This window comes from Ailuropoda melanoleuca, chromosome 1 (assembly GCF_002007445.2).
Source record: "Ailuropoda melanoleuca isolate Jingjing chromosome 1, ASM200744v2, whole genome shotgun sequence".
Classification (NCBI taxonomy): Eukaryota; Metazoa; Chordata; class Mammalia; order Carnivora; family Ursidae; genus Ailuropoda; species Ailuropoda melanoleuca.
In genome coordinates this window covers 52,276,337-52,297,925 of record NC_048218.1, presented here as the reverse complement: position 1 = coordinate 52,297,925, position 21,589 = coordinate 52,276,337, and the positions used below count along the sequence as shown (strand labels likewise).

The 21,589-nt window shown below is 39.3% G+C and overlaps 2 protein-coding genes across 2 annotated transcripts in view; one reads left to right on the top strand and one right to left on the bottom strand.

The window, feature by feature from the left end:
- The window catches only part of MYH15 (myosin heavy chain 15), a 151,789-nt gene extending 150,097 nt beyond the window's left edge, over window positions 1–1,692 (top strand). Inside the window, 1 exon segment of the mRNA XM_034657888.1 lies at window positions 158–1,692. Coding sequence (XP_034513779.1) covers window positions 158–184 — 27 coding nt within the window. The 3' untranslated portion in view covers window positions 185–1,692.
- Window positions 1,693–3,245: 1,553 nt separating this feature from the next.
- Window positions 3,246–18,676, bottom strand: HHLA2 (HERV-H LTR-associating 2). The gene is made up of 8 exons (XM_034657903.1): window positions 18,525–18,676; window positions 14,134–14,223; window positions 12,304–12,657; window positions 11,037–11,300; window positions 9,868–10,188; window positions 7,100–7,210; window positions 4,841–4,887; window positions 3,246–4,072 (listed from the first exon to the last, which is right to left on the bottom strand). Exons 2-8 carry the CDS (start codon window positions 14,195–14,197, stop codon window positions 4,037–4,039), a joined length of 1,197 nt encoding a protein of 398 aa, XP_034513794.1. The 5' UTR covers window positions 14,198–14,223; window positions 18,525–18,676; the 3' UTR covers window positions 3,246–4,036.
- Window positions 18,677–21,589: the final 2,913 nt, after the last annotated feature.

The window sequence follows — 21,589 nt, the reverse complement described above, 5'->3', positions numbered from 1 at the left end:
AAAGAGAAAAAACGAAACGTGCGTTCTGCTGAAGCCTTCCCATGTTTACTAAATTTCCCTTGTGCAGATAATATGCCGTGCTAAGCGTCTGCATGGGGTGTGCCTTGTATTTACACTTCTCAAGTGCTTAAGTCCAGGTGAACCTGTGGGCTCTCAGTTCCAGGTCCGAGATTCATTTGTGTAGAGGAGCCGGGAGTCCAGAGAGCAAGGATGATTTTAAAAGCACCCATGGATCTGCTTGAAAGTGAGTTTAAGTCTTTCTATGTTGATAAGTACATGACTTTATGCTGGATCAGTATGGAGGGCGGGGTGGTGAGGTTTAAAGTTGAGGCAGTGGAGAATAAATGAGCCTGTCCTCTCTAGCTTTCTGCTTTACCCCTCATTCTGTCCTAAAACAAGGGGAAGGGGTATTTCCATATCTGTGGTTCTCAACACTACTCTTCAGATCCCATAGGAGGGGTTGCCACCCTAACTTTACTAGTAAAGTGGCAGCATGACAAAGACCACTGAACTGTAGGCTTGTCGGGGTCAGTGTCTGTTCAGGCTGCTCTAACAGAATGCCAGAGACAGGGTGACTTATAAATAACAAACATTTCTCAGTTCTAGAGGCTGGGCAGTCTGGGATCACGGGCTGGCAGATTTAGTGCCTGATGGGGCCACTTCCTCATAGATAACACTTTTCTCACTGTGTCCTCACATAGTAAAAGGTGTGGGAGGAAGAAGCAGCTCTCTGGGGATTTTTTTAGAAGGCACTAATCCTATTCACAAGAACTTCATCCTCATGATGTAAGGGCTCCACCATTCAACATATGAATTTGGGGGTTATAAAAACAAAATAGGAAGCCATAGCTTTCATATTGAGATTTCCCACAAACAGGGTTTTTTAATGAGGTCTGGCTTTAGGAGAATGAATTAAAGGACATTGGATAATGCTCCATTAGCTGCCCTTTATGGAATGCCTATAAAGCACTTAGCACAGTGTCTAGCACAGATAGGTACCATTTCATTTTTAAAAATTTGGTACGTGCCTGGTCCTCTTATTATAAGTGAATTAGTAACAACTCTGCAAGATAAGTAGATAGGGTTGGCCATAATACATACTACCTGAAAGAAGGTCAAAATAATCTCTTTTGAAAGAGAATCTAAAAGTTGGTTATATTGAATATACTTAGATCTAAATATGAGAAACATGAGTCATTGGCACACTCCAGAGATTTCTTGTTGCTGCCTGAATATTGTCTCAGGGATAAGGCCTATGAGCAGAGGTCCAGTTAAGTGGTTTGAACTCTGCCCTCAATTTAAGAAGGGTCATGGCACTGGATTTGGGGTCTTAGAGGCATCAACTCCATATAATGGTTTTGTTTAGGGAAATGCCTCACATGTGTTATGCTTGCACTCAGCTGGAGGAGGTCAAAAGGACTGCAAAACATATGTAATGTATTCGACTTTGTCACAGTTATTTCCAACAAAGAATAAAATGAGTGAAGCAGAAATTGCTTCTGAGAGGCCTGAGAGGACTAGGAAAACCATCTTTGGCAGTGCATTGATTGTTTCCCATTCTCAGAATTTGGAAAGCCTGAAAAATCTCTCAACTGTCCTAAACCAAGAGAAAAGGTTTTCTGATAGAATTGGGTGTCTCTCTGGGCTGTGGATCCAATTGGTGATGTGGCCACAGTCTTTCCCTCGTGGGGCCTTTTGTAGAGGGTGCTGCCTTCACCGGCAAGGCTAGGCAGGCAGAAAATTGAGAGTGCCCAAGCCCGTCCTTCAGATGAATTACCTGTGTCTGCTTTCTGTAATGAGCATAATTGCCTCAATTCCCTGCATCCTTTTGAAGCTAATGAGGAGTTGGCTAAGGCCTGCTTACTCTGGAAAGGACTGGGCTTGGTTCTGGGTGTGTGTGGCACTGATGAAAGTCACATGAATCTCACGGAGCACACTCATATTCTGTTTTTCAGGCTCACGAAGAATAAGAAGTCCTTTGCTTATGAAGGACAGGGGCTGGACAAGTACAAGGATGGTACCATTAAATGGCTGAAAAGTTGCATTTGAAACAAGTATTTAAAAAAAAGTTGCATTTTTAAAATTTTGCTGCATTTTAAAAACCTGTTGCTTTTGAAACAAACATTTAAAAAATGTTTATGTGGTGTGGAAAGCAGTTTAAACAAGGTGACTAGAAAATGTAATAGAGTATCTTTGCTTCCAAGGTTAATGGGGATTTTTCAGATCCTCAAATACAAGTAAACATTTTACTTAAAAAATTAAGAATCATTTAACTTCTGAAGTTAAATGATTCTTAATCTTTTAAGTTAAAAAAATGAATACCTGGGTTTTTTTGTCCATATTGCCTCTTAATGAGTGATATTTATAGAAGACATGGGCCACGAGGCCTAGGGTATGTTGATAAATTGTTATCACTAAAGTTAATGAATTTTGCTTGACTGTGTTTTTAGCTACTAATGGTAGGAGTTGATAAACTTTCCTCTTAGCACTGTGATGTACATATCATCACAGGCACTTAGAATTTGTAGATTAAATCCTCCCCGTCTCTGCCTAGGTAGGCTACATGTTGGTGCAGCTTTTCAACACTGAAGCAGCCTCTCGCACAAGACAGTTGAGTGATAGGTGGGATGCTGGCTTTGTGTTGTGCCACTGTCACTGGGCAGGATTTCCTTTCTCTGTGTGGTTCTGGATTAGAGTTGGTCACAGAGAAATTTTCACCAGATTTGAGAGGGAGAAGTGAAGGAACAACTCGCTCCATGTCCAGCTCTCCTTCCTGAACGCTGGCATAGCTGACTTCCAGCTACTTCGGACCCAGCGCCAGATGCAGAGGGGACAGCCTGATGTAGACGTCTTCACGAGTGCCCAGAATTAGGTAAGGTTGATTCCATATAATAAGTCCTTGCTCTCTATCATTCTCAGCACTTTGCCTCTCTGACCCCAACCTTGACTCATACAGGTGGCTCTGAGGTTAATCCAGAGGCTCAGTAGCATTGAAGGACCCAGGCTCATTCTTGTCTACCATCTTCAATTTGTTGGCTTTGGTCTTTCCATTTTTTAAGAAGAGTATAGCCGTTCGGAGCGTTTTCTCCTCACAATTAAAGTTTTTCTTTATAATGATGCCAATACTTTACAATTTAAGATGAATACCTGTCGCAACATTGTAGCAAATACTTAGAGAAAATCAGACCAGGTAGCATTAACGCACAATTCAGGGTTGGTTTTCTCCTATAAACTATAGGGTCAAAACCGAAGTCACTAAAATCCTGGTCAGAATTTTTCTTTCTTATAAATTGATTAAAATAAAGGGAAGAGATCATCAAATCAGCTGGGCTGTGCATTCTTTGGGTAAAAGTATATGTGGAAATCTAAATTTATTATAAGGCTGATTAACAATATGACAACCGAGTCGGAAGAGTGAATCAACTTATCTTCATAGCTAATGTCACTCAGCTATGCAAACCTGGTGTTGGAAGGTATAACCCAACCCCCAGAGATGTCAGTTCTTGACTTGATAGGGCCCTTTGCTCTAGGCAATCTTGGAGATACTGACATTTACACTTTGGAGTCCCTAAGACTCACCATATTAAATCTAGTTGGTTAAACTGATATTAACTATGCATATAAAACTGGAGTACAGTACTTTACCATATCAATTGCCCTGGTTTTTCACCTTTTCACTAAAGTGATTCCTGCTTCTATGTGCTCTCTCACCCATCATTAGTTGATCAGATTTTGAATCAGCACTTAGTGATACATTTCCTCTATGATCTTGATGGGAACCTCAGTGTGGCCTCCTGGTCTGACTGCAGCAGGAATGTCACTGAATGAAACAGTTCTTTTCTAAGTTGGAATTGGCATCCAGGCATGTTAGGACTTGATGAGTAAATGTGATAGTGGGAAAAACAATGGTTGCAAGTCTTTCCAAAGGTAGAATTATTAGGCCCTGACAAGCCACAGCAGGAATTGCAGTGAAGAAAGGGGGAAGCGAAGTCACTGGGTATTAAGGGTGCTCATCAGGTGTTGACACAGAACTGTCTTAATTTTCTGTACCGGCTGGGTGTTCTGAAAGAGCCTAGAACCAAGAAAAATGGATTTTAAACGGCTGTGGTTCAGGTCAGAATAACCATTTTTATCTTAAGCATTTAATGATGATAGTGTTTTGTTTGGTTTTGGGGAGTGGGGAGCTTTAGATCTATTGTCTGCATCAGTAATTAGAGATCCATGAGACAGTTATAAGTAGTTATGAAGGCTCAATTTTAATCTCACTTCTAGATTAGTTCCTGAGTTTTTAACCAGTAGAAAAACAAGTTTATCCCACTTTTTCCTTTTATTTATGTTCTGACTAATGAAACTCATAATAAAAGGTGTGTGGCAAAAAGTTTTAACTCCATTTTAAGCAACTGAATTTGCAATTAAACTGTAATTCGTAAGTGAATTATCAGTCCCCAAGGACCCTAGAAGTGGTTGGAAAAATATGGAAGGCCAACCATCTGAATCTGGGCAGAAAGTGTAATCTGCTTTTCACTACTTTGTATTTCTTTCTATTTCTATACGGTCCTGTGCTTCCATTGGAAGAATAAGTACATTGGTTTACCATCATATGCATAGTGCCACTGGAGATCTTCTCTACAAGTTTAACAATAGGAAATTAAGTAGAGCTGTTTAGTTATAGACATTGGAAAAAGCCCTAATTGTGTTTTCTTTTCCTGTCTGTTATCCTGTGATCTCTCTCTTGCCCTTTTTTACCCCTCTATCAAAGTCTTGCATGATGATATGTGAATCGATTACTTTTTCACAGCATTCTTATGCTATAATTTGTTTGATAAAGTAAAGGCTTTACCTTGCTTTCCTCTGCATTAGCTGTGTTGGCCCTCTCAGAAGACCTTTCTATAGGGAAAAAAAAAGAAACTTAGAAAAAAAATCTTTTCACAAACACTCAAATTCTTTTATTCCTACCTCAGTACAATTATGTTATTAGACTCACCTTACTTTTCCTTTCATATCTTTCTTCCAACAAACAGCCTTAAAAACGCATTCTGTGTAGAAATACCTCATCAGCTACAAATAACAATAAATTCTTATGGCTGATTCAGGTGCACCAAACAGGGATAAAAGCTGTCCAAGCCAGGAATTCCTGGCTCTTTGGGGTAGTTGGCCTGAGTCCTACTAACCATTAACAATGGAAAATAACAGCCAAGGAGGTGGTGATTAAGCCCATCGATAGCAAAGGAAAAAGGGGTATGATGCCATTTTCCAAGGGAGGCCTTCCTTTTGTGCCTTGCTTAAATCTAGGATAATTTATACTTATCCTAGACTAATGGCATTTTAAAACAGTTCTAGAAAAGGGAATTTAAAAAAGAAAACACATACCATGGTCATATGGAACTATAACCAAGGACCTGGAGGTGGACAATGTTTGGGGGCCTTTAGTGTAACAGCTTGAAATATATTTTCAGCCTATCTAACTACAGAGCTCTAACACATTGGGTTTTTTTTTGTTTGTTTGTTTGTTTTTTACGTAGCCAATACCCTGACATTGTTTTTGCTGATAGCTCCTGACTGCTTCTCCCAGAAACGGTACCCAGCCTGCTGAGTCTGCCCTGGGAAGCTGACCTGGATGGATTCCTTCCACAGGCTGGGTCTTCCCTCTGGCTTCCAGCTGGGGTGGAGAACAGAGAGGGAAGGGCAAAATCACATATCTATTCTTCCAGCTCCTTCCTTGTAAGGTCTCCTTGGTCTGGCTGTATCCTTCAAGTAAAAGTGACTCTCCCTACAAGGCATCTGATTTTACATGACTCTCTCCTCCTGGGTTTTGAGAACTGCACCCTCTTTTTGTCCCTTCAAGTTTAGATTTGCTAGCAAATGAGCTGCTCCCAGCTCTGGGGAAATGAACGATCTTCTGTGCTCCCCTTTTTACAGTTTTGAGTGTGCCAGGTGTTTTCTGTTGGGACTTGCCTTTTGCATACTTCCAATATAGAAACTAAACTGTCATTCCGGAGCAGTATGTACTGTCCCTCTGTCCTGTAATTTGAACCTGAATCTAATCACAAGTATTATTATACCTGTCAGAAGTTGATTTTAGGGGACAAACTAGACTTGCCTGTGGTTTCCCATCTTTTTCCACTTCTGGCCAGCTAAGGGACAGGAGGAACCAGTAATAAGCATGACTAGACTGCCTATTAGTATAAACAATTTCAGAGTAAAGTTGGGGAAACTCTTGCTCACTGTCACACTTAATATATCTTACCTGCAATAAAGGTGTCTGCTATGACCAAATCCCCTAACTTCATGAGGGGCAAAAGGCAATTATCAGTCAGAGGAAGGGACATGGGATCTATCTCAACCTCCCAGGACACTCAGTCTTCTCAGATTATAGAATAAAAGAGCAGTGAGTCACCTTAAGTGGTATACATAAGTCTGCTTCATGCCCCTAACTTTTTGGATTCCTGTTTCCTGGTCTGTAAAATATAGAAATAAGTAGATCTAAGTTTTTCCTAGATCTAATTCTGTTAATAAAAGCCAAGCCTTCTAAGAAGTCCTGTGACCATGGCATCTTAATGTATCAGTTTAAATTACCTGTAAGTAACACAAGTTTGTTGCAGAAAAAGTGTTTTTAAAATGAAGCAAGGATTAAAATAAAATGGCCCCTAAAAGAGAAAGCAGTAGCACCATAGACAAAGCTCAAAGAAAGAGAGAACAGAGTGCAGGGACTAAAGCAAGTCTAGACATAGGGACAAACTCTTTCCAAAGGCACCCATTTTTAAAGTTTGGGCTTACTTCTTTCCAGCTATTTTTCAATGCAAGATAATTTTGGTAATTCTATATATTATTTTAGTGCTAGATTTAAATTTTTTCAGTGTGCTGCAATGCATGTGCTTGTATATGGCTTGTTACATCTTCAACCATTTAATTCAGAATAAATTTGTTAGAAGTATAGTTAGCTGGAAGTGTGGGAGCATTTTAAAGGATTTCTGATAAGTTTTACAAATGACCAGAAAATTAGACCTGTTTACATGCCCAACAGCCATATAGCATTAGCTGCTGGTCATCCTTGATGTACACCCTGGGACAAAGCTCATATTCTCCATGAGATACCTACCTCTCCTGGAACAGTTGTGTCTTTTTAACATACAGAATATGCCAATTGCCAGGAAACCCAAAATCACCAAAGGCAGAGTAATTATCCAGGCGGTTCTGCTTTGACTCTGTTCTAAATAAAACAAAAAGTCGATAAGCTGGAAGAAAAATTACTAAAGAACACATAATTTTAAAAACTAGTTATTTCTGCATTTATGAGCATAAAGACCTCCCAGTCTCAATGTCTTTACTGTGGGAAACCTGCATAAGCTGGACTATTAACCAATTGATGGCTTGATAGGGTGTGGGTGTTGGGGGAGAAAAAGGCTGCAAACTTGAGAGGCAATGAGTCTATTATGCACTGTGTCTATTTTTTTATATTGTAAAGAGAGTTAACACACTGTTACAAAGGAATAATTATGAGTACAGACCAACCTCAGCCCAGCATTATCCTTAGAGGATGAAGGGAGAGTGGAGTGCACCCTTTGCTTGGAGAAGACAGGGGCATAGAGGAACAGGGTAAGTGCAGAGGTGATCAGCGGAGAAGTCATCACCTTGAGTGAGAGGTGACAGGCGAACGCCAGGACGATAGAGGGCTTGATGCTCCTCAGAATCACTGGAAGAGCCAGGGGGTTTCCAGCAACTTTGTTGGAAGTACAATCGTTGTAATTAGTATTAAAGGAGCTAGGACCTCAGAAGGCAGAAACTTGGAGACCTTCAGTTACTCAAGTCAGAACCTACTAATCTTGTGATCTACATCCTGCCACCGAGTAGGAGCAAACATTAGAGCACACAGGCCAATTCAAGGTGCAAAGGTGTTTATAGCTTTTTTTTTTATATAACAGATGCCAATTTTTATGAACATACTCTTTATTAATAATGTTCTGTAACCACTAGAACATTAATTTCTACACATATTTGTGTCATTCTGAAATTACGTACCCATATAAAGAGTGAACAATTAAGTAGAAATGTTGACTTTTGAAAGTGTTTCATATGCATACTTTTCTGGGACCCCTGGGTGGCTCAGTCGGTTAAGCCTTTGCCTTCAGCTCAGGTCACCATCCCAGGGTCCTGGGATTGAGTCCTGCATCCATCCAGCTCCCTGCTCAGTGGGGAGCCTGCTTCTCCCTGTGCCTGCTGCTTTCCCTGCTTGTGCTCTCTGACAAATAAATAAAATCTTGAAAAGAAAAAAATATATATCCATACTTTCCCTCCTGAAGAAAATCCTGCAACATGTAACATTTTCTTACTTTGTCACCCTCACTTCCTCCAAAGAGATTTGCCCAACATCACATAGTGATTCAGCAGCAAAATTTAGCAAGAATTATTCAATTCCATTCAATTCCATGCAACCTTTATTGAGTAGATCTAGACTCTAGGAATCGTAACTCCCCATACCCCCAAATCTGGGCTTCCTTTTCAAATGCTGCAGTATCCCCTGGGTAAGACAACAAGTAGAAAACTGTGATTCAGAATAGAAAACCACATTTCCTGGCAAGAGTGATATCTAGGATAACTAGTAGTGTTTGCCCTCTTTTCTGCCCTGGTGGGGTAGCTCCTGCTACACACCTCGTTCTGGGGGGAAGTGTGGGCAGACCTCCTCTAGTCTCAACAGGCCAGGGTTTCCTCGAGAATGGGAGGTTCTGAGAAGCTTCTTTTGTCAGAGATGGAATGGTCCTGATGCTTTGCTTTGTGTAAACTTAAATTAAATCTCTGGTTAGAAAGCTGGGTCATATGTGGTCTTCAGACCATATCTTCCTTTTGTTTTTTTTTCCTACACTCCAAAATGAATCCAACATGAGGCAACATTTGAAAAATAGAACGTAAGCTTATCTATATTTTACATAAAACTAACATTCTTATTTGGGAGAAAAATAGGAGCTTCAAATGCACCCCGGTTTTCAGCACTCTCAAAATGACAGCGGGAATATCATCCCTCAGTGTCTAGAAGCTTCTATCTGAAGACCACTTAACCTAAAGACAACTCTGTGTTCTTACTTCCAAATCTCACTACATAGACTCACTGAACCTCCAAATCTAAATATTTTGGAAAATTAGTCCTAATTTTCACAACTAGAATGATAGAAATGTTTTTAAAACATATTTTCCACTGACTCAAATATCTTTAATAAAGAATAGAGAGCTGCCACTATGTCCCATGATATCAAATTGATAGCTTTAAGGTAAGGGGATCAACCAGCCCACCTAGAAAGTCAGCTTCATGCGTACATGTGCCATGACTCTATAGAAAGTAGACTAGAAATATTTTAAAGAGTTTTGGGAGTTAGCTATCACTTGAGATAAAAAATGAGCTGAATCAGGTGTACACTTAGTGCTTCCAAAGTCCTTTGGTGATTGTTTCCACCAAGTCACAGACCATACTTTCTTAGCATCTATCAGAGCCCCAATTCTAACTTCTTACTGTGCCAAAGCCTCAACTCCCCAGACCCTGGGCCCTAAAGCATGTGTTAGGCGCAGCAGTAACAGGAATTGAGAATGCTTAGGCTCCAGAGTCACCAAATCATGTAGGTTCCCCCTTCACTTCTGAAGCCCTAAAACCATGAAAAGGAAATCTTACGGGAAGAATTTTTTTTTTCCAACCCAGGACTTGTGTGTGTTTGAAAGGAGATTGACTACCATCTTGACCAAAAGTATCCCTGGTAGATGACATTTTCAGGAATACCAATCAAGATTATTCTTTAAATGCCAACCTGATTTCCCTGTTTGATATTCATAATCTCTGTTGCTATAGCCAAAACCAATTATCCAACCCTATTTGTAATTTACCTACTACATGCAGTGTTTGGATGGTGAGCAAAGTATATTTACTTGAAGAAATATTGCATAAGTATTCCCCACTGTCTGAAAGACTAAGATCCTTCAAAGTCAAGGAAAAGTCACTCTGGTTTATCTGCTCTTTGTTCCAGGAGACTCGGGGTTCATAGATAGTTGCATTTCGTGAGGAGCTCAGAAAGAAAGCCAGGATGGAGGAAGTCTCTTTTTCCATGTTGTACCAAGTGACTATGAAGTCTTGATCCAGTAAAAAAATACTGTTTGTAAATGCACATGAGAGTGAAAAATTTTCACTTTGCATTTTATGAAGGTCATCTAATAAGAGGATAGAAAAGGAAACATCAACAAAAATAGAATTTTCAAATGAATTTTCTAAGTTACACTTAGAAGAGCTTCAAGAAATACCTTTGGAAATGCGTTTCTTGACAGAAGCTGTGCCACTACCATTTTAACACTTCCCACGATTAAGTTTAGACCTTCAAGGAGGCCTAAGCCTGCGTCGGCCAGTGAGATGACACTCCTGGTTTCTAACTCCTACAGCCTGATAGTGAGCACTCAAGAATGTTGCTACCAGTTATCATGCTTTTGAAATCAATGTTCTTCTTCTGTTGACCCCTCAAGTTCTGGTATTCCCCAGGACCCTCCTCTTGTCACTCTGTCTACTCTGTAGTAGTCTCTTATGGTCTCAACTGCTTCTTAATCACTTTTTGCACAAAGTCTCTTTTCCTGCACTTTACAAGTATATTTCCAAGTGTGTACAGGTAAGCCTCCACTGGACTGAGCTCTATCAGAATAGGGACTCTGCTGGATATTCTCGGCTTGCCCCTCCAGATCTAGCTCCATCTTGTCCTTCCTGTTCTGCAGTTCAGTAGCTGACCTCTGTGGACTACCACAAATTCTTCTCCCTAAGCTCTAGACTCACTCACTTCACACTCCACCTGTGAGAGAGCGATGCCAAAACAAGCCTATCTAAAATGCAAGTCCAGGTCTCTCTGATACTTCAAAAATCCTTCTTTGTCTCCACACTACCTCTGGAATCCTGGTCAAGCTCCTTAGCAAGATCAAGGCCTTCCATCTAGTGTTCCATTCTTTCCTTATAAATCACTCATTTCTTCCCAACCTCTGACAGAACACGTGCATACAGAAAGCCCAATGGAGCCTACCTTTCATTGTCCATCCCCCTGTCCATGTTTGTTTCAGTAATGAGTTTTCAATAGCACATTCATAAGATAAATTTGATCCTGTAATATTTATCATGCTGTAAACATAAAAAGGACCCAAAGATTCAATTTCTCCCATATTGCTTTCAGAGATGGACGTATTGTCCGTTTTCCATGTGATAAGTGGATGAGGATAACTTAACACGCTGCATATTAAGAAGCTGTCTATGTTCCTCTTTTCATACTTCATCACAGGTGTGACAAAAGCTAGGAGGGAGAAAGAAGGACATATGAGGGACTGTCATTAGCTTCTTTTTAAACCATCTGTGCAAAACATTTATTAATACCCATGAAATGAAAAGCTAAGCTTTATGAGCAAAAATTGGCAGTTACTAAAGGAAAAACAAAACAAAAACTCTATAGCAACTTAGGATACATACTGTGGTTATCTACAAGTAAAAAAAAAAAAAGCATGCATGAATACTTAGCATAGCAACTAGCAATTTTAATTCTCTAGTAAGAGTTCTAGAAAGAAATCTAATGATCTTGCTGAGCAACCAATATAAACTAGAGCTCACGAAGCACTCTGTACTCTCCAGGTAATAACTCAGAGCCTTTTTGATTCTTTGTTTACACATGATCCTTAGATTTCTGAGTCAAGGTCTGAAGCAGCTAAATGAGATAGAGGAAGAAGAAACAAGTGCTGGATAAAAGAACTCATTAGAAAATGCCCCTCCCTCCCATAAATAAATAAATTATAAAGTTAATACAGACAGGAAGAAAGCATATAATATTAAAATTAAACTTAAACAAATTAAGCCAATAATTCAACATTTTTAAAGATATCATATGGGCAGAAATTAAGATTGTTAACATTAAGTGCTGATAGGACTTACGGGAAAATGGATACTCTTTTGCTGCTGGTCAAAGTAACGTAATGTATTAAAATTTTCTGATACTTTTCTTTCAGATCATTTCCCACTATTAAATACAAGAATGCTCATCACAACATTTGTCATGTAAATCACTGGAAATACCTGAGCATCTACCAGTGGAAGAATGGGTGTATCAATTATGTATTATGTATTAGTATAATACAATTAGTATAGCATGTCTATACTACGAGATACCATGTATTAAAAAAGTGAGGTAGATTTGTATGTATTGACTTGGAAGGAAGCCCATAGCATATTCAATTAAGAAAAAGATATTTCAGAAAAACATGGAATGATATCATTGCTGTTTTATAAAACCTTACATGCTTACTTACCTCCCACCTTTAGCACCACTTTATTTATGATTTTTCTAGATGTTGTTCCCACATAGCATACATAAATTCCTTCATCCAGAAGGCTTAATCTTCTTAAAGATAAAGAGGCATTCCCATTGTGAATTTCACTATGGAAGAGGGATGTCCTGTTTGTGTATTTGTGATCTTGATTTTCCAAATAGTCCCTGCCCTTGTAGTATGAGTAAGCATACTTATCTTGATTCTTCCAGTGAATTACGACTTCAGGCTCACTTTCAAATGAGCAAGGGAGAATTATATCTTCACCAAGTCTTCCAATGACTATTTGCTCTTCCTCAGTAGTAACAAGACTGGGGGAAGCTAAAAGGAATGTATCTAAAAATCAAGAGCAGGTATGAAGAGAATTATTGATGGGTGCTTTCCAAGGGCTCTTTTAGGACCATGTAGCAGAACAACCCTGGGTCAGCAGCCTGATCACTAACAGACCACACCATCAAGAACCCTTGCTAGTCTGATTGCTAGAAACAAGCCACGAAGCTTGTGGTAGAGTTTCTGCAATTGTATATTATGTATACAAAAGACTCCTGTTGATTTTTATTCCTGAACATATTCACTTTTAACATATACTACAACAATAACAAATTAGTTTCTCCAGCTCACTAGACTCAGCAGGCTCTAAAAGATTAGAACAAATTTAACTTGGTTTCATTAAGAAATATTTGGAGTATGTAGAAGACAATGTTTGATTCAGGAATCTGTTATGAATATGCAGACATTAGCCTCAAGCAAGGGAACACATGAGCAGGAGGAGTCCAAAAGGGGAAGTGACGTAACTCATTTATTTTGGCTTTAGGACATCTCTCCAGATATCCTACGAGTCAACTGAAATATAGTAAAAGAATATTATTCTGGATATAAATGTGGAAGGCTTATCATCTTGAGATAGATATACCCATATATACACATACATGTATATTTAATAATTTATATAGTTTACTATTAACTTCAGAAATTAATTTTGAAAAGCAAATGGATTCATCACAATCAAGGTTTTTGCAGAGAAAATATACTTCGCCATTTCATAATCCTTGAAGGCAACATCCAGCTTCTTTGACCAATTCACAAAACATTTTAAGTATATTATGTATGCTATCAATGGATTTTAGAATATTAGAACTGGAAAGGATCTTATCTTACAGATGAAGGAATAAACTCCTTTGGACCTTGGCCAAGACCACCCAAGATGGGAGAATTGAGTGCTCATGTGGCCTTATCACAGTCTTTTCCCTCTGCCCCCTCTTCTGGGGCTCTTTCCACTCTGCTGTATCTCACTTCTCTCCCTCAGAGAGACTAAGTTTATTTCTGTAGAAAGAACTAGAGGGATGCAGTATTATGCTGAGAGAAAGACACAGAAAGATGGAGGGGGAAAGGAGTGGTTTTTGTCAATCTCCCTAATTGCTCTACTAAATACCTCAAATATTCCCTTAGATAATTAAAAATGCTCGTCACAGGACCGAGCAAAGTGGATAATGTCTTCTGTTGAGTGTTAAGTACCAAGCTTACACATGAAAAAAAAAAAAATCAACAATCAATCAAACTTGCCTTTCTAGTGATTTTATATCCAGTAGCAGATAACAGATTAGAAAAAGCCTTAGAGTAGACAGGAGAAAATATCATTTTTAATCTTCATGCAGGACCTCCAGTCTGTTTTCCTATTTCTCATTAAGTGATCTTTTAGAAAAGTTCACCATGCTCTGGCTACAGAGGAAACCACCACCTTGCACTGTGTGCTCACGTTCCTAGTTCCTGATACAAACAACCAACACCTGGGTGTATTATAAAGTGACTCACCATGAAATCCACTTAGCGATGGTACAAGAATGAGGATGATAGACAGCACTGCCTGTGCCTTCATGTCTTGTGGAAGTCATACTAGTTTTCCTATAAAAGACAAGCAAAATATGCATGTTATATGGATTTCAAATGCAAACAGGAATTGGAAAAGAGTGTCTGACTTTAGGAGATCAGTTAAATAAACTACAGTACATCCACACAAATCATTCATCATTTAGCAGCCACTGAAGATGGTATTGTAATAGATGGTTCAATGGCATGGAAAGAAGTTCTTAATGTTATAGGAGAAAAACCAGAATACAATGTAACTTATAAGTAGCATAGTCCCTTTTTAAAAGCACATACATCTCTGCGCATCAGAGACCGACATGACATATCACTGAATACACACTAGGATGTTAACTCTGCAGAGCGGATTTCACATCTAAAGCAGTGCCTACTATATAGTAGGTATCGAAAAATGGCTGTTGAATGAATAAAGATTTGGTATATGTTCAACAATGGTTCTCTGGATAACAGTTTCTGTATTTTTAAAGACTTCTACAATGGACATGTATTGCTTTTATAGTAAATATACAAAAAACAAATTCAGTTAAATATTAACATCAATGATGTTAACTATGGTGTTATTTATAATCACACACAAAAACAAAATCTGGAAATACATTCTCATATAATAGTACAAATCATAAATCAGTCATTAAAATCATGATTCACAATGAGTATTTCAAAAACTAAAACACAAAAGAAAAATATAGATGGCAAACTGTATACATGCAATACAATTCCAAGTAAGTAAAATAGAACTGATTTTCTCTGGTGATGGGATTATAATTTTTACTCTTTTTAAAAAATAGCTTGTTTAAGGAATAGCATATAATTAGTTTTAAAAACCTCTAAAAGAAAATTTTAAAGAAATCATTTGGGATCCACACTATCAAAAAGTTGTGTCATAGTTTATTGTAGGATAGGAGATTTAAGAATAATTAAGACTATTCTAAAAAATAAGAGTCCTTCATCACAGCAAAATTCAACCTGATAGAATAATTTATAGTTTTGTCTTTACCTTTTAAAAACTAGAATAATTGTATGTACAGCCTTGGAAGAGGGCCTTTTTTAACAGGACTATATGTTTTTTTATGATAGATATGTCTACATAAAACTGGAAAAGAAACAAGAGCATATTAAAATACAAATAACCCGGAATACATTTGCAGTATGACAAAGTTATCACTCCAATAGCTCAGAGCAGTAGATAAAGTGTTTGGCAAAGCAAAAACCTCTAAAATAGTATTAGTTATGAAAATAAGACCTTTATATTTTTTCCTTTTGATGTATTTGCATGTATAATGTATGAAAATATGTATCACAATGATTACTTCTGAATAGGGAGATTACAAGTAATCATTAAACTCATTTTCTGCTATGAACATATGTAAATATGTAATAACACTTTTTACCTTTATAGGCTACTTAAAAAAACAAACAAGAAAATTAAGCATTTTCTTTCTGAGCAATGATTAACTCAGATCCACCTTGCTTAATATAAATTTGGGGCATTCCATGTTCACTGTCTTACTATATAGGTTCACTTGCTCATTCTTCATAATGACTCCAATATTTGCTACCTTTTCTTGAAACTTCCAATGTTTCTTTCCCCCCATGTCTCTTTCAGCTGATGCTTTTGCCTTCATTAATGACGATTATGGATACTCCCTCACCCCCATCATCAATTCAAACAACCCATTACCAGCTGTGTCTACTCTTTCTGTCTCCCCTTCTCCTCTTAGAGAAAGCCAAACTCTTCACTTTTGCCCTGCTTCCCATATTTTTTACATTCAAGAAATTTGCCCCTGCAACTATATCCCCTCCTCTACTGTATCATCAGGTTCTCTTTCTCCACTAGATCAAGCCCCTGAATATAAATGCCCCATAAGTCCTAGCTTAAGAACATGGAAAGAGCCCCACCATATTCTCCTCTGACTCTTGATTAGCTATCTACCTATTTCTTAGCTCTATTAACTTCTAGAAAGAATTGTCTAAAGAGCCACCCCCATTTCCCTTTTACTATTTCCCCTCAATCCACTCTGGCCTCTGTCTGTGTGACAGGTCATAAACTGCCCCATCAGTGTTTCCAAGAACTTCCACGTTGCCAAAAACAGTAGATATGATTTGTGCTCATCTTATTCAATCTCACAGCAGCATTCAACCTAATTGGCCCTTACCTCTCTGATGGAAGATTCTTTCTTGTTTCCAGCCCAACTTGTTCTCCTGGTTTTTTCTTCCTCACTGCTGTTCCCCCTCTGCTTGCCCTATTTATGTGGAAATAAGGGAAGTTCTCAAGTCTTATACTTTCTCTGGACTCTCTGCCTAGGTGAGTTCTTCTATTCCATGGCTCTGAATGTGATTCTGTATGTGAAGGATTCTGAAACTTATCTACTGAGTACAGGTCATGTATTCCATTGTCCATCTGATCTGTTCATTTAGATGTCATATAGACATCAGAGAATCAACATGAGCCTTTGACTTTTACCTCTTTCCCTTTACCATTTCTCCCCACCTTATCCCAAACAAGACAACAAAATTACCCAGAATTACACGCAGTTATTTTTGTTAATGACTTATATAAAGCTCCATTATTTGTGTACTCACCAACTCTACCATTACTGTCTCTTCCAAAGCCACTATCATCTCTTAGGTGGATATCTAAAATAGATATCTCACTGGTTACTGCTTACAGTTCACTATCAATGCAGCAGCCAAGGTCATATTTTTAAATGTAAATCTCTCTATGACATCCTTCTACTGAAATCCCTCCAGTGGCTTCCCACCATACTCAGATCCAAATTTTTTAACCCTAGCCTACCAAGTCTTACATACTCTGGCTCCTGGTCCTGCCTGCCCCTCCAGCCTCTTCCATAAAAGCCAACAACATACATTCTAAAAAAAACTTGTGAAAACAAATGCTCCAATTCAAGGGTCAGCATGAGCTGAAAATTAGGTCCTTGAGATATTTAATTCATGTCTTTTGAATAAAATGACAAATTACAGTAACCCATTTATCATCTAAGATAAAGTACTATGAATAAAAAAACAGACTCAACCTCTTCTACACAAATGCTTGATTTAGCTCTGTTGAAATAATTTCAGCATTCAGCTAAGTGAGGCAGTTAATGAGTATTTGGCCCTATTTTTATGCCCAAGTTTTATTTTTAGACATGTATTTTCTTCCCCAAAAGGAGCAGAAATCTTCCACCTTGAATTAAACTGAAGTTACCCAAGTTGCAATCAGCACCCTTACAAAAGGGTTCAAATGTTAGAAGCATCTTGCTCTGGTACATTTTGGCTGGATTCCAGATGTGGGGGAGAAAGGCAGAGAGGCAGCCTCTGTAACGGAACATGGCAAAGAGCAATCCAGATGCTAAGACTAATCAGACAGAAGGGAAAATTGAGGCCATCCTACAAGCATAAAATAAGAACAGGACAACTACCCCTGGACCCCTCTTGACAGCTACAGACCACACTGGCAGCAGCCATCAGCACGAACTGTGACAATAATGACAAACTTTGCTTGTGTTCGGGCCAGACTCTCAAGCCTGCCCATCAGTAACACTCAAGACTAGACCTGGCCTCATAACTGCTGGCCTAAATATGAGCGGAGCTGCATCACAAGTCAATTTGTTTTTGAAAACCAAGAATGTTTCATATCGCTTGCATCACACCAGTTCCCTTTATGAGTCCCTTCAGGAAAAGCAGCGTCCAGGGTGTACACTCTCCTCTACATTGTTTTTAAATTCAGTGCCTCGCCATAGTGCTCTTGGCTCTGAGCCAGTTCGGGAAAGTCATAACAAAAGGAAACTCTTTGTAGCATCGTAGGGATTTCTCCTAAGCAACCACTTAGATTTTAATAGGATTGACTTTGTTAAGATAGAAAAAAAGAACAAAAGAACAATTTTAGGATTACCCCCTCTTTATTCAAAAAAATCTCCCCTGATGTTCTGCAATGGAAGTCTGCCACTTAAGGATTCATACATCGGGTTGAAGCTCTGAATCTCTAGGGGTACTGCCTTTGTTTCAGGCTCTGTTTGGTCTTTTGTTTCACTGTTGTTCTGGATGGAGGAGTTGGTCTTTGTAACTGGGTTAAGGTACACTAATGTATTTTGGGGGAGGTGTGGGGGTGCAGCTACAGAGCAGTAAGAGTGAAGGAAAAAGGGGAACAAGGAAGAAGGAAAAGTAGATATGAGGTGTTGGTTGCCTTGGCCATAGCTTTAGAATAGAAACCAGAGCCACTTGCTCAGATCTCCAGGCATCTTCTATAGAATGACAAGTCCATCAGAGAAAAAGAAAGGAATTCATTTATGGGTTTTCCCCATGAGGCTTTAACTCACATGTTCCTTCTACTTGTGCATCTGGCCCCTCAGCCACGGAGGACAGTCACGAAGGAAGTCAGAGGTCATGCCTCACAGTATGGTATCCCGCGTCTCGAAATACAGGGCAGGGGAAACCACTGCCTCTGTGAGTTTCCTCTGGAGACTCATATCTGGACTGTGGTCATTGCAGCTCACACTGGGTGGGGAGAATGGTGGGCATGCTGAGGTTGGCCTCCCCAGGGAAGGTGGAGTCAGCTGCTGACATTTAGAAATATGCAAACAATGAATCATGGAACACTACATCAAAAACTAAAGATGTACTGTATGGTGACTAACATAATAAATAATAAATAGATAGAAATGGGGCAGTGGTGTTGGGGCAGGGGTTCTCTCTGTCCAAGCAGTTGAGGGCCCAGGAAACAGGTAAAGCCAAGAAAACCTAGGAAGGCTCATAAATTGGGTCCAATAACAGCAGCTATTTTGGAAATGCCACACATTTAATATCTGATATTTTGTATATTAGCAGACCATTAATCTCCTGCAAGGATCCCCTGTGATCACTTTTTCTAGTTTAGGTTTCATGCACACATTGCTCAGCTGCTGCCACCTTTTCCAGAGGATTGCCCTTAGGTGATGAAAGCTGTGATTCTGGGAGTTACACTCCTTCCCTACTCCCCGTCCCAATGGTAGCCTCAAGTCAAGAAACATTTTGTGGTCCGGAGCCCTGCCCAGGGAATGAAGCTGATACTTCACCTGAAGCCATATCTCTGCTCAGCTCCTTTTTCTGCCTCGTCTTGTTCCCACACTTCTTCACACTTTCCTCCTGAAGACACTCCACAAATCCCCATCTCTGGTGGGGTTGATCCCTTGGAAGCAGAGCCTGCAGAGCCCGAGACAAAGAATGCGAGGAGGAGGGGCACTACTATGCCTCCAAGGGCCATTTTCCACTTCAGACTCCTATCACAAAATGTTCCTTCCTGCCAAAGGGTAGGTTATATAATCCTCCTCAATAGTGCTGTATACGAGAAAGAATATAGCTGGACAGAATTTTTTTTTTTTTTAAGCAAGAATGCTGCAAAGCCAAGACAACTGACAAAAGAAAATGCCAGGGTTAACAAGGCAGACGGCCGGCGTTTTGTCGGGCATATAAAGGTAGTAAACAACTGAATAAGACTCCATTAAGTGAAGTGAGTTTGGAACGTGTGCAGATGTAAGGCCAAGGACTGTTTAAAAAAAAGTCAGCTCCCCCTCTATAAAACACTGACAGAGCCATGGCATGCCAAATGCCACTGAGAAGCCAGTCTGCTGTTTCTGTGTACTTCTCCTCTAGTTCAGTGCGTTAGCATCACTAAATAATTTAAATGTTAATTGATTAAATGCGAGAACAAGACAAACCTGGTGTTTCCCCAACAACTAAGTTGAATAAGATGAATGCTCTGGAAAGGCTAAATAAAAACAAGTCACAAAAAAGGACAGAAGAAAATTCTGCTATTGGATTAGGTGTCAGGGAGACAATATTAAAAGACTGAAAGCAAATTGTAAAGATCTAGAAGGAGCCAAACTCTTTTATAACAATCTGAGTACAGAGTTCTCTGGCCACTTTCAAGAAATGAAAATTGGAACTCCCGGATGGTGTGCTACCAAGTTTGTGCAAGAAAGAGAACACAGAAAATCAAACAGTGCTTCATGCTCAGAACAATGCCTTGACCCCCTCCACTCCAAAAACCTAGAAAGTAGTAGATGGACACTTGCTAGTTTTAAAAAACATTCAAAATATATAATTTAGGGGCGCCTGGGTGGCTCAGTCCTTAAGCATCTGCCTTCAGTTCAGGGCGTGATCCCGGTGTTCTGGGATGGAGCCCCACATCAGGCTCCTCCACTGGGAGCCTGCTTCTTCTTCTCCCACTCCCCCTGCTTGTGTTCCCTCTCCTGGCTGGCTGTCTCTGTCGAATGAATAAATAAAATCTTTTAAAAAAATTTATATATATATATAATTTAGACACCTAATTTTTTTTTAACTAAACCAACGACTGGGCCTGATTGTGTCAGATGTAAGGATTTTGAGGAACGTAATGAAAGCTCTGAAATGATATGGTGACCTCTCACCACAGACAATGTGAGACCAAGTATCTGTAACACAGAGAAGAAGCAGTAGTACCTGGGGGAGGTCAAAGAAGCCTTCCTTCCTAAGGTCAGTTTAGCTTTATTGCCCAATGCCGGTTTCAGAGTCCCATCTGATAGTGGTCACAGCTGTTATATTTAAATACATCTATTTGCATGGTAAGTGATATATTCAGTATTCCTCATTCTCAGTAAGAGATTAACCATTTTGATTCGATCTCTGTGTCATCCTTTCAATTCCAGAAGTAAAGAACCCTTCCTTGTACCTATGTATCGAGGTGCTGGGGTTGAGTGACCTGTAACGGAATAGCAGAATCAAGGATTGGGTGTAAAGAAGAAAAAAAAAGGCAAAACAACCTTTACAAGACTTATTCCTACCTGTGTATATTGCTTAGAGCTTTTATTAAGTGATGCTTTATGGAGGTCTGCGTTCTGGCAAGCACTTGTGCCTCTGGACACCTGACTTAGTGGCTTTCAGTGCTTAGAGTTTAGAGCTATAGCTCCCTCAACTAGCTGGTGCACAAGACAGGGAGGACTGTGGCCTAGGTCTGCGTATACAGCTTGGTGGGTCACTTACAAAGTATAGTGGTCATGAGGCTGACTTTGTATCAGTGAGTTTTCTCTACAGTTCAGAGTCAGTTCTGCCAGATAACCCTTGTTTGTAAGGCTCCATTTCTTTAGCCCTATCTTCTACTTACAATCCATTCATAGATCTGACAATGTTAAAGTTCTAAGAAACAAGAGAAAATGAAATACCTCATATTTATCCCAACCTCCTGGGAAACAGGATTAGATCATTGTTTGTACGGTACCCCACTCTGTCATCCACCAAGCTTAACCATCTTTTCTACCATTGGAAACATACAATTTGAGCATCTCCTATGGGTCACAAACTGTACAGGGATAAGTCAGTCCCTAATCTCACAAAGCTCAGGCTGGTACAAAAAGATAGATAGATTATA